General features: G+C 32.3%; 1 protein-coding gene across 1 annotated transcript in view; it reads left to right on the top strand.

Moving 5' to 3' along the window:
• LOC139516150 (nesprin-1-like) overlaps positions 1-13,811 on the top strand; it is a 246,966-nt gene that overhangs the window by 121,591 nt on the left and 111,564 nt on the right. The window contains exons 84-87 of the mRNA XM_071306037.1: positions 9,503-9,664; positions 10,166-10,339; positions 10,816-10,992; positions 12,786-13,091. Of these exons, the coding sequence (XP_071162138.1) occupies positions 9,503-9,664; positions 10,166-10,339; positions 10,816-10,992; positions 12,786-13,091 (819 nt within the window). The remainder of the gene's footprint in view (positions 1-9,502; positions 9,665-10,165; positions 10,340-10,815; positions 10,993-12,785; positions 13,092-13,811) is intronic.

The following is a 13,811-nucleotide window of genomic DNA, read 5'->3' as shown; positions in this document are numbered from 1 at the left end:
TCCATGCTTAAATTCGGAATATTTTCAGTTCTCCACTTTTACCATCTATTGAAAGATATTCAAAATGTATTTTTACCCACAATTTCATTTTTCTGATATTTACATACATCTGTGATGTCAGTAGTTCTGAACATTCCTTGTTGTTAAGCCAAAATGAAAACAACACATTTCCGTCCATTATTTATACACCAAGCGGTTTTTTTTATTGCCATTTTGATATGCTCAATAGTTAATTATAGATGTATAATGTTTACACAAGAACGTAGTGATTTGTAGCAGCTATTATTAAGGCTTCGACACCAGGATTGTCGAGCTGTTTTTAATGTTTTTTTATATAATTAACTCAAATAAAATGTTGAGATTACAATTTACTGTGTTTCTTATTATGATTTTATTACCATATTGACTGAAAAGAAAGAGTGTACAACACAAATTACACAATACTAAGAACCAAAACTCACAGACCAAGATCAAATTTGGGTAGTGAGTCACTTACCGTTCTAGAGTTTAACTCTTTCAACTTGGAAATTTGCCCATTTTTGTTTCCACACCTTTACTCAAGATCAAATTAGGGTAGTGAGTCACTTACCATTCTAGAGTTTCGCCCTTTACAACTTGGAAATTTGCCGATTTTTGTTTCCTAACCTTTACTCTAAGTTTTGCTCATCCAAATTTAATTTTTAAAAAACATACGCAAAACTAAGAACCAAAACTTCATGGACCCAGATCAAATTTGGGTAGAGAGTTGCTTATCCTTCTAGAGTTATGTTCTATACAACTTAGAAATCATCAATTTTTTGTTTCCAACTCTTAACAAGTTTCCTCACCAAATTTTGTGAAACTCCAAAACAATTCTAAGAAAGAAAACAAGCAACCAAAGTTCAAATTAATAGGAACTACCTACTAATTTTCAGTGATATTTACCCATAGTATATACGCAAACTTTGATCAGAACATAGCCTTCTTTTATAATAGTTTAGTACCGGTATTTCACATTTTTTATGCCCCATGTATGCCCACTTACGATAGTATAAGGGCATTATGTTTTCTGGTCTGTGCATCCTTTTGTCCATCCGTTCGTTCATTAGTTGGTTCGTCTGTCCCACTTCAGGTTAATGTTTTTGGTCAAGGTAGTTTTTGAAGAAGTTGAAGTCCAATCAACTTGAAACCTAGTATACATGTTCCCTATGATATGATCTTTCTAATTTTAATACCAAATTAGAATTTTGACCCCTATTTCATGGTCCACTGAACATAGAAAATGAAAGTGCAATTTTCAGGTTAAAGTTTTTGGTCAAGGTAGTTTTTTATGAAGTTGAAGTCCAATCAACTTGAAACTTAGTACACATGTTCCTTATGATATGATCTTTCTAATTTCAATGCCAAATTAGATTTTTGACTCCAATTTCATGGTCCACTGAACATAAAAAATGATAGTGTGAGTGGGGCATCCGTGTACTGTGGACACATTCTTGTTTACAAATACTTCATTTCAGCTGATACCAAATTGTCTCTCCTGACCAAATTTTCCAAATCTCCTGATCTGAGTTTCACAGTCCATCACATGTATGTGTCTGAGTTCAACTTTCACTATGTCAACCAGTTCCCTTTTCTGTATTTCCCAGATTCCTCTTTATTACTCCTCACTACTCAGGACTTTAACTCCACTGCCCACCCTTTATTTCAAGTTCCGTAACTCTCAGTCATAATTCATTTACAAAATACAAAAAATAATCAAATGACTAAGACGGTCCTAATCTTATATCAACTTATTTGTGTCTTGCAAGACAAAAAATGTGGAAATACATCAAAGTAAATCTGACAGAAATGATTCGTTGTTTCACAAGAGATAAAAGTTCATTTTCACTGAACTAGTATATATTTGTTTAGGGGCCAGTTGAAGGATGCCTCCGGGTGCGGGTATTTCTCGTTGCATTGAAGACCTGTTGGTGACCTTCTGCTGTTGTCTGCTCTATGGTTGGGTTGTTGTCTCTTTGGCACATTCCCCATTTCCATTCTTAATTTTACCATACAAGCCTGTCCAAAAAGCAGGAGCCTGTAATCCCGTGGTTATCGTAGGTTGTTGTTTATTATACCAGTAGTTGTTTATTTTCTGTTTGTTGTTTTGTACACAAATCAGGCTGTTGGTTTTCTTGTTTGAATTGTTTAATATTTTGTCATGTCTGAACCTTTTAAAATTTGCCATGATGTATGAATGTTGCTCATTATGGAAGACGGTATAGTGACCTATAGTTGCAAAAGTCAATATCCTTTTTGTCTTTTGAGGATTGATGTACTTGAAACTTAGTACACATGTTCCTTATGATATGATATTTCTAATTTCAATGCCAAATTAGATTTTTGACTCCAATTTCATGGTCCACTGAACATAAAAAATGATAGTGTGAGTGGGGCATCCGTGTACTGTGGACACATTCTTGTTTACAAATACTTCATTTCAGCTGATACCAAATTGTCTCTCCTGACCAAATTTTCCAAATCTCCTGATCTGAGTTTCACAGTCCATCACATGTATGTGTCTGAGTTCAACTTTCACTATGTCAACCAGTTCCCTTTTCTGTATTTCCCAGATTCCTCTTTATTACTCCTCACTACTCAGGACTTTAACTCCACTGCCCACCCTTTATTTCAAGTTCCGTAACTCTCAGTCATAATTCATTTACAAAATACAAAAAATAATCAAATGACTAAGACGGTCCTAATCTTATATCAACTTATTTGTGTCTTGCAAGACAAAAAATGTGGAAATACATCAAAGTAAATCTGACAGAAATGATTCGTTGTTTCACAAGAGATAAAAGTTCATTTTCACTGAACTAGTATATATTTGTTTAGGGGCCAGTTGAAGGATGCCTCCGGGTGCGGGTATTTCTCGTTGCATTGAAGACCTGTTGGTGACCTTCTGCTGTTGTCTGCTCTATGGTTGGGTTGTTGTCTCTTTGGCACATTCCCCATTTCCATTCTTAATTTTACCATACAAGCCTGTCCAAAAAGCAGGAGCCTGTAATCCCGTGGTTATCGTAGGTTGTTGTTTATTGTCGAGCCTGCAACTTTTGTTGCAGAAAGCTCGACATAGGGATAGTGATCCGGCGGCGGCTACGGCGGCGGCGGTGTTAGCTCACTTCTTAAAAGCTTTATATTTCAGAAGGTGGAAGACCTGGATGCTTCATACTTTGTATATAGATGCTTCATGTTACGAAGTTTCCGTCAGTCACATGTCCAATGTCCTTGACCTCATTTTCATGGTTCAGTGACCACTTGAAAAAAAAGTTCAAATTTTTTGTAATGTTGAATTCTCTCTTATTTTAAGTAATAGGATAACTATATTTGGTATGTGCGTACCTTGCAAGGTCCTCATGTCTGTCAGACAGTTTTCACTTGACCTTGGCCTCATTTCATGGATCAGTGATCAAGGTTAAGTTTTGGTGGTCAAGTCCATATCTCAGATACTATAAGCCATAGGGCTAGTATATTCGGTGTATGGAAGGACTGTAAGGTGTACATGTCTAACTGGCAGGTGTCATCTAACCTTGACCTCATTTTCATGGTTCAGTGGTTATAGTTCAATTTTTGTGTTTTGGTCTGTTTTTCTCATACTATATGCAATAGGTCTACTATATTTGTTGTATGGAATGATGGTAAGGTGTACATGTCTAGCGGGCAGATGTCATGTGACCTTGACCTCATTTTCATGGTTCAGTGGTCAAAGTTAAGTTTTTGAGTTTTGGTCTTTTTATCTAATACTGTATGTCATAGGTCAACTATATTTGGTGTATGGAAATATTTTATGTATGTCAGTCGCGCAGGTTTTATTTGACGGTGACCTCATTTTCACGGTTCATTGCACAGTGTTAAGTTTTTGTGTTTTGGTCTATTTTTCTTAAACTATCAGTAATGGGTCAACTATATATGTTATATAGAAGCATTGTTAGCTGTACATGTCTGTCTGGCATGGTTCATCTGACCTTGACCTCATTTTCAAGATTCATTGGTCTTTGTTTAGTTATCTTGGTTAATGTTAAGTTTATGAGACAGTTGTAATAAAACTAAGCTTTATACTTAGGACTATCAACATAATATCAATGATTAGTATAGAAGGCGAGACATTTCAGCGTGTGCACTCTTGTTATACCAGTAGTTGTTTATTTTCTGTTTGTTGTTTTGTACACAAATCAGGCTGTTGGTTTTCTTGTTTGAATTGTTTAATATTTTGTCATGTCTGAACCTTTTAAAATTTGCCATGATGTATGAATGTTGCTCATTATGGAAGACGGTATAGTGACCTATAGTTGCGAAAGTCAATATCCTTTTTGTCTTTTGAGGATTGATGTCTCATTGGCAAACATACCACATCTTATTTTCATTAAAATGTTGTGTTACCCTCCTGGCCACATTGCCAAAATATGTTTGAATTGAGTCAAAAATGTATGCATTAGCACTTGTATTTATGAAAGTCACCTGATACTTAGAAAATTGAGGGGGAAGAAAGGTGCCTGTAACTGATAAATGTTTGTTATTTAAAATAGCTTCATCCCTTTTTTCGTCACAGACACAAATTAAAGTTGTATATGGTCCACTTTTAGCAAGACCTTGTCTGCAAGTACTTGTTAACTGGCTTATTGTGGAGACATAATGATGTCACATGGCCTTGGTCTTCACTTCATTTTCTCGCAGTAAGATTAATTTTTGCCGAGCCTAAGTCGCAGAAAGCTCAACATAGAGGTAGTGAGGCAGCATTAGCTAATTTCTTAAAAGCTTAATATTTTAGATGGTGGAAGACCTGGATGCTTCATACTTTGTATTACGAAGTTTACCTCTGTCACATGTCCATTGTCCTTGACCTCATTTTCATGGTTCAGTGACTACTTGAAAAAAAAATTGTAATGTTAATTTCTCTCTTATTAAGAGAAATAGGTTAACTATAATTGGTATGCAATGTGCCTTGCAAGGTCCTCGTGCCCGTCAGACAGTTTTCACTTGACCTTGACCTCATTTCATATATCAGTGAACAAGGTTAAGTTTTGGTGGTCAAGTCCATATCTGAGATACTATAAGCAATAGGTCTAGTATGTAAGGTGTACATGTCCAACTGGCAGGTGTCATCTGACCTCAACCTCAATTTCATGGTTCAATGGTTATAGTTAAGTGTTTATGTTTTGGTCTGTTTTTCTCATACTGTATGCAATAGGTTTAATATATTTGGTGTATTGAATGATTGTAAGGTGTACATGTCTAGCTGGCAGGTGTCAATTGACCCTGACCTTATTTTTGTGGTTCAGTGGTCAAAGTTAAGTTTTTGAGACTTGGTCTTTTTTTCTAACACTATATGCTATAGGTCAACTATTTTTGGTGTATGGAAATATTTTATGATGTGCATGTCAGTCTCACAGGTTTTATTTGACCTTGACCTCATTTTCAAGGTTCATTGCTCAGTGTTACGTTTTTGTGTTTTGGTATGTTTTTCTTAAACTGTAAACAATAGGTCAACTATATTTGTTGTATAGAAGAATTGTAAGCTGTACATGTCTGCCTGGCATGGTTCATCTGACCTTGAACTTAATTTCATGGTTCATTGGTCAATTTTTAGTTTTTTTTGTATAAGTCTGTTTCTAAGAAACTATAAGCAATAAGTCAACTATATTTAGTGTTTTGAATGTTTTTAAGGTGTACATGTATTTCTTGTTTGGTTTATTTGACCTTGACCCCATTTTCTTGGATCCTGTTAAGTTTATGTGATAGTTGTGTAGTAAAGCTTTATATTTAGGACTAGCAACATAATATCAATGATTAGTAAAGAAGGCGAGACATTTCAGCATGTGAACTCTTGTTTAAGAATAAGTCTTTCTCATCAACTGTACGACAGGTTAAGTATTTCTGGTTATTTATGTTTACCTATAACCATGTGTACCTATGTCAATAGGACATGTCTTTTTACCTTGATGGTTGATCTCATTTTCATGCTCCAATGGAGATTGTTTATTGAGACTGCTTTTCTTTCTTGTTCATATATTGTGCCCACAGTTATTATCTTAACTACTAAGACTTACAGATTTGGCCATACAGTGCAAGACATGTGGATGTTTTCCTGCAGTTTTGGAAACATTTTGTATAAAACATTTCTAAGGGTAGAAGATCTGGATACTTCTTAACTTATATACATATTCCTGATGTACAAATTTAAGTTGGCCTTGACCTCATTTCTGCAACTACTTAGAAAATTGATAGAGTAACAATATTTGATATGTGGGATCCTTGCAATTAAGGTCTTCATGTCCTTCTGCCATTGAACTAATTTAATTGATCAGTGGTCAAAATTACGTTTTCATGGTAAAGACCATATCTCAGAGACTATAAGCAATATGTCACTATATTTGGTGAATAGAATGATTGCAAGATGCGCATTTCTGTCAAGCAGAATTAGTCTGATTTTCATGATTCATTGATCAATGTTAAGTTTAAGTGGTTAACCCCATACCATATAGGTAATATTAGGTAATATAAGCAATAGGTCAAATAGATATTTGTGTATGGAAAGATTGTATTTGTCTATTTGGCATGGTTTATCTGACCATGAACTCATTTTCACCATCATTAGTCTTATATTAATTTTTTTGCGGTAAGATCAGTTTCTCAGATACAATAAGCAGTAGATTACATATATTTGGTGTAAGAACTTTTTTTTATGGGTATGTGTCTGTATGGCACTATTCATCTGACCTTGACCCTATTAAATGGATAGCCAATAATGTTAAGATTATGTGATACTTGTAGTAAAATATTTATCTGAAAAGATTTATTATCATGATCTATAAAGCAGGCAAGACATGGAAGTGTGTGCATTGTTGTTGATCAGGTAGGTGTTCAGCTTTCCATAAATTTATACTTCATTAATTGTGGGCTGTTGTCTTTAAAACTCGTTCTTCCTTTTGACCATGGTATATATATAAGCTGTAATAGGTCTGCATTTCTCATATTGTGATATGGTATTACCCCTTGGTATCTTATTGCATGTTTTTATATGGCCTTGTAACTGTGTATCCATTGACATTGGCTTTTGATACTTGGCATGTTATTATATAGTCTTAAGGCAATTTGTCACATACTATTGCAGATGTTCTCTGACCTTGATCTTTCTTCTCAAGCTTAAATAAATGACTTGTTGGAACTTTTGTATCTTTTAAAATTGGCTTTGATATTTGGCATATGCAACATCTCAAAACAATGTGTCTTGTACAAACACATATATAATTTTTATACTAGAATGTCTTTCTTGTGCCTTTTCTTTGCCTAAGTGACTTCTATATACAAGGAGAGACAATTGGGTTGACCACAAAGCTTGTTAAACTTTATAATTGCTAATTTGCTGAAGGTAACCTATATTGAGATAGTCCTTGTTAAGAAGGTATATTATAATTGGTGTGTAAAAAGTTACACATGTCAGACTTTAACATTTAGATTGATCATTGATACCTATACCGTGCCTGTGATCAGGATAGTTTTTGTATTGAATGAGTTGAAAGTCATGTGTACGCCCTATACATGTATAAGGTTAAAAGTTTAGGTTTAGGTGGTCAATCATGAACTTGTGGTCACACCATCTTTAAACTTGTTTAACATTTTAAATTTTTATGTTAACTTCTAAAGATATATGCCATATTGATGTTTTGGTCAGTATTTTGCATGAAGTTAAATTACTATTAGTACATATCAGTTTGAGGCAGTGTCCCCTAGGTCATGTTCCAGTGACTTTTGAATTACTTACCAATTTTCAATGGTTAAGTTTTCTGCTGAAGTTAGTTTGGTATGAATTACTTTTAATAGACAACAATCTTTTCTATAAAGTTACATTATTGTCTGTACATCTCAGTTGTAATGTTCGTTCGTCCCTCCATTTGTCTGTTCGTGTGTCCGTCCCGTTTCTGGTTAAAGTTTTTGGTTGAGGTAGTTTTTGATGAAGTTGAAGTCTGATCAACTTGAAACTTAGTAAACATGTTCCCTATGATATGATCTTTCTAATTTCAATGCCAAATTAGAGATTTTATCCCATTTTCACAGTCCACTTAACATAGAAAATGATAGTGCATATGGGCATCCGTGTACTTGGGTCACTTTCTTGTTTAGATTTATGCTAAATGGATTTATGACGTTTTGGTCCATATTTTGTGGTTCATTGAACATGGAAAAGTGATCATAGACCAATTAAAATCTATAGTCAATTATTGAAACTATGTTACCTAGATTTAGTATATCAGAGGTTTCTTTTTCATAAAACTAATAACACCTAATGCCAAAATTGGTTTAAAGACAAACTATGCATTGTTTACGTGTTGTAATTACTGGTACCTTTACTGTCCTATAGAAATTTTGTTTATAATGGTACCAATAAATATTTTATGTGAAATTTAAAATAAACAAACTAGAGATAGGGTATACTGTTAATTGTTAAAAATGGGAAATAAGTCCTCAACGAGGAAACAGAGGTCTTCTACAAAATTGAAAAAAGTGGGGTCCGGAAAAGCTTCTAAAAATCATAAAAAAACAAAAAGATCAGTTAGCTTTCAGGTAAGAAATATCATTGTTTGAATGTAAAGAAAAAAATCAAGAATTTTTAATTAACCACATTTAACCTTTGATGAAGGTCAAAGTACCATATTGTACTGTACGCCTTTGAATAACTTTGAATTGTTGTTTGCAACTTTTTTTAAGCCTTTTTGTACAAGGCTCCATATTGTGTATAATAGATATGTTTGCTCTCTTGAGAATTTGATTTTATTATATTTTGTCTTATATAAATGCAAGGTAAGTAAGCTTATATTGATATTCTGCTAAATACTGTAGCTTAAACAAGTTCAGAATCCTTTTTAAACAGTACATTTTGGTCTGTAATTTTTCTGGAATCAGAACTGATGTTAAATGTTTAATTTATAGTTCTGTTTGTGTTATTTTTACCCTTTTGTTTATAATTATGATCCAAACATATCCAAACTTTTGACCTTGAAGTATCATATTAAGATTATTTCATAAACCTTTTGTGCACATGGCAATGGGTATCACTTGTTCTTTTGAAGACCAATTGTCAATTTTCAGAGACAACATTTCTTTGAAAATGATACTCTGTGAAAGCAAATGTATGTAAAGCATTTTACAAATTAAATATGAAAAAAGCTAGGTTTAATAATAGTGGAAATAGTGAATCATAGAACTGATGAAAATTTTCAAGCACAGTATACAGTTTTTCTTTTATTTAATAAATACTCAATCCTTTCCCATTCATGCTTAAACTTGTCAAATCAATTATGGTGTGCATGTGTGTGGAAAAATAGTTACCTGAATCTATAACCTGAATCCTTAAAGGCAAAAAATAGAAACTTATAGAGCAAAGTGGGAATGCTTTTATGCCCTTTCTTATTAAACTGTAATGAAAAAATATATATCTTACAGTATTGGCTTTGTTATTCAGAATACTCTTTTCTTTCCTTAGAATCGATTACAAGATGTTCTACAGAAATGGCAGGATTACAAAGACCTACTGGACAACGACATGCAATTCCTTACTGGAGAGTTCACACAATGGATGGCCGACTGTGATAGAGATGTTCCTGATAATCTACAGGAAGCACAAAGAAAACTGGATAACATAAAGGTGAGCTCTTATAGAAGTTTCAAATCAAATTTCAAATTTCAAACCTCTGAGATCAATTTTCAAACCTCAGATCAAATTTCAAATCTCAGATTCATGCAGATATGTGAAGTGCATGTTTGGCAAAATTGCTATTTTTAGAATTGAACTGAAGATTATTTTTTTTGTGTCATTTGGATTGCTGTCTCATTAATGTATGTTACAGTTTAGATTTTCTATTTTATCAAAACAATTTCTGAACTGGATTTTTTGAACAAGTCAAAGAAGGGGTGTCCTTCTTTTGTGTGTGTGTTTGTTCATTTGTACACACTTTAGATCTAATCCTTAACCTAACTGAGAATTTGAAAGAAACTATTTAGTACCTTATCTAATTTTTTTTAATGGTAATGAATTTATTTTTTGGGGGGAGAGGGAGGAGGGGGAAGAGCCCAATGTCTATAAAATAATAGTTAGCTAAACTTCTTTCTGAAATAAACATTTTTTAAATTTATCTGTTTTATCCAGGCTATGTGGGAGAGAATGTCTGGTATGAGACAAGAGCTGACCAATGCAGCTCACCGATGTGAGAATCTTGGTGGAAGTATGGAGAACCTGAGTGAGGAAGAAGCCCAACAAGAATCTAATGTCAACCAACAGGCAGAGAAAGTAGAGGACAAATTCAAAGAGGCAAATACTGAGGTAGGCATTATAAACATAATCATATTAGATATACAGTGATACCTGTCTAATCAGAAACTCCTTGGGTAGTAATAATTTGTTTATAATATACAGATTTCTGTTGACATAGGTTAAAGCTATTAATACTGGATGATATTCTCTGTTTGGTTGTGAAAAAAGAGTTCAATTTACACAGGTTTTAAGTTTGCACATGGTTCCCTAAAGAATAGACAGATTTCACTGTATATATATTCTAAAGTAAAGGTGACCTTCCTGAGATAAATATTTGACATGAGTTAAAGTTCATTGTTGAGGTCTTAACTTAAGTTATAAACCAGCCTTTACTCTTCTTTTTTTATATTTTTGTATATGAATCTCCATACCCATACCCATACCTTCAATAAATAGGCCTTTTACTTTTTATTTATCAGGACTAAATTAAACATCTTCATATGTATTGTCATTTTTCACATAGAATTATAAATGTATGTTGACAGCTTGAGAAAAGAATGGATTCAGTTCGAGACACCATTCACCAGTGGGAACTAGTTGACAGAATGCGTGGAGACTTACGTAACTGGTTACACAGCAAACAGGAAGAGTTCCAGGAAATGGAAGAAAAACCCGCCAAACTTCACGCTGAAGCTGCTGAAATTGAGATAGCCAACCTACAGGTATGTGTATAGTGTGTGTGATATGTAGAATAGTTACTGTTTTCTAGAACTTTTGTTTTCTTTTTTATTACTATATAAGAAATTGGAATTTATTAATTTCAAAGTTAATTTGCTTGGTTCTTTTTCTTAGAAAGAAAATTCAATTATTTCTGTTTGTAAGATATAAAATTTACCCCTTTCTTTATATTGCTCAAAGAAATTTAACAGTACTTTATTTATATCTGCTGAAAGTGAACTAGGTTGTATGTTCAAAGGAATGTATGTACAAATAAACCTTGCATATCAGGCTCTCATTGAGACATTCTTATTACATTTGTATTCCTTTCTTGGTTATATTTTCTGCATAGATAGTTTATTAAGCTTACATTTTTAAGTAGTTAGAGTTATCTCTCTTTGATTAAAAATTACAATATGAAGTTAGAAATGATGTATTCATCTTTCAAGTGTTTTTTTTTGTGAGAATAAAAATTTATGATTTAAAATTGACATATTTTATTTCATTCTGGATTAAATGTGTAAGAAAAGAACTTTAATTACTTGTAATAAGTATTTTGTTAAATGTGCCTTATATACATCAGAGAAGAAAATGTGTATAACTTGCACCTCTACATGTTTACATTTTAATCCAAAAATTTTACTTTAATATAACCATGTAAAAAAGAAATCAAATATGTTAGATGAAAAATGTGCTAAAATTATAAACTTCTATAGTTAGGATTAGAAAGAAATAAATTTTTATTGGATTTGAACATCTTTTTTTTGTTGTTTAAAAAAAAACCTTAACTTATCGATCAAACACAAGTTTTGAAACTTACAGGTTGAAATGTTCTCTGTGTTTCTCTGAATTCTTTTACTTATAGCTCAGGTTAGTTTTAATTATATTTTAATGAAAAAGGTATTACTGAAATATTTTCTGTAAAATTTATTTCTTAACTTTCTTAATTTTAACCAAAATATATAAAAGATTTACAAATATTGTTTTTAGAGTAAATATTTCATGATTATTCAAAACATTTTCTCTAGAAATAAGCTCCTTATGCAATTGTATTAAAAATTAAACAAACATTTGGAATTACAGTCAATAAATTAAATTATATGTTTATTTAAAAGTTGGGAAAACACAAAATATTGATATTTTATAATCTAATGGAAATCAATTGAATATTTATGCAATTGGAAAAACAGGTACTAAGGACCAAATTTCTTTTTAAATCAAAATAGTTGAAATCTCATGATTATATTTAAGTTTTTTATGAATAAATGTATGAGTTCATTTTGGTTTCTCTATGAAATTTGTGCATGTTCTTTTTTTTTATTACAATTTTTTACATTTTGAAAACAAAAGCTTAATAAAAAATTTGATAAATTATTCAAGTAGTTCCTGCTGTTCCAAACAGCCAAATAATCCATTATTCCACAAAATGAATTCGAAAGAATAATTATCAGTACTTGCAATTGTGACGAAACAATTTTACATGCAGTTATATTATTTTGACACCTGAATTGCAGAATATTAGATAATGCACAAGGATTTATAACTATATATAACTAGGTGGAAATCAATTTCCCCATCATTTAGTTTTCAAAATTTGGATGAAATGAAAAATGGAAACATTTTATTTTTAACCAGAGACAGAAACATTTTTCAAAGCCTCAAAGGTGCAATGAAAATCAATGTTTTTCACAATGTTTTAAATGTAGCAAGAACCTCATAGTGTCTTTATCCTGTTCTGAAGGCTGTTTTTTCCTCTTAAAAATGATACCACAATATGAAGGAAACCCTTTATTTATAGGCACTAAGAGAGGAGGTTCAAGCTAAAGGCCCAGCCATTGATAGTTTCCTGAACAAATACAGAGACCTGACTCAACATGACCCGTCCCTTGTGGACCCTGTTATGAGAGCAGTGAGGGAAGACTGGGAAGAGCTTCTAGGTCAAATAGAGAACCTACTGGAGGACCGTGAAAACAACCTCCAGGCCAGCCGAGAGTTACAAGAGGCCCAAAACACCATGGACGATGACCTTGAGAACTATGTCAAAGAACTGGAAAGGATTGAGAAAGAAGACGTAGCTGTCCAGGAGAAGTCCCTACAACTCAAGGTAAGTTCAGACATTTGACCTTTGTAACCTTCAAATATCTCAACTTATACCGAAGTCATCAAATTCAAGTCACTAAGGCTTTTGGAAGATTAAATTATTAATTGAAATACTAAGGAGCTATAAACTTAACAGATTGAATGAATTAAATGGTGATTAAATGGGGTGATTAGTAGTAAATAATTGAATTTAACTTTCGGCAATATTTAAAACATTATAAGATTATTATATAATGCCATAGTAGACTAAAACTAAGGTCAAAATTTTTTGCTTACAAAGAATTTTTTCATATCTTAAAATTTCGAATAGCTGAAAAACATTAACCAAATCAGTAAGGTCAGAGGGTTAGTTTGAAGAAAAAAATGAACAAAAAAAAACAAAAAAATAAAATGAAGTTTAAAAAAAAATTGGAAGAAAAGTAATAAAGAAAACAAAAGGAAGAAATAAAGGGTATGATAAAAAGAAAAATTAAGTGAAAGAAAAAAAATTTATATTAAAGAGAAAAAAAATTATATTAAAGAAAAAAAGATATGATGGAAGGAAAAAAAAGAAAGAATTAGAAATGAAAAATAAAGAAAACGGACAAAATAGGTTGAGATATTGCAGTAAATGTAGTGTAGCTCTTCTAATATCTTGTGGTTTGTAGCATGTAATATTGTGTATTGTGTTGGGTCACTGGTGTAACTGAAAATCATCATCACAGTTAAAAAACTAAAACAACAG

Source organism: Mytilus edulis, chromosome 3, assembly GCF_963676685.1.
Source record: "Mytilus edulis chromosome 3, xbMytEdul2.2, whole genome shotgun sequence".
Lineage (NCBI taxonomy): Eukaryota > Metazoa > Mollusca > Bivalvia > Mytilida > Mytilidae > Mytilus > Mytilus edulis.
Note: the sequence above shows the minus strand (reverse complement) of the source record. Positions and strands in the feature narration are given on the sequence as shown.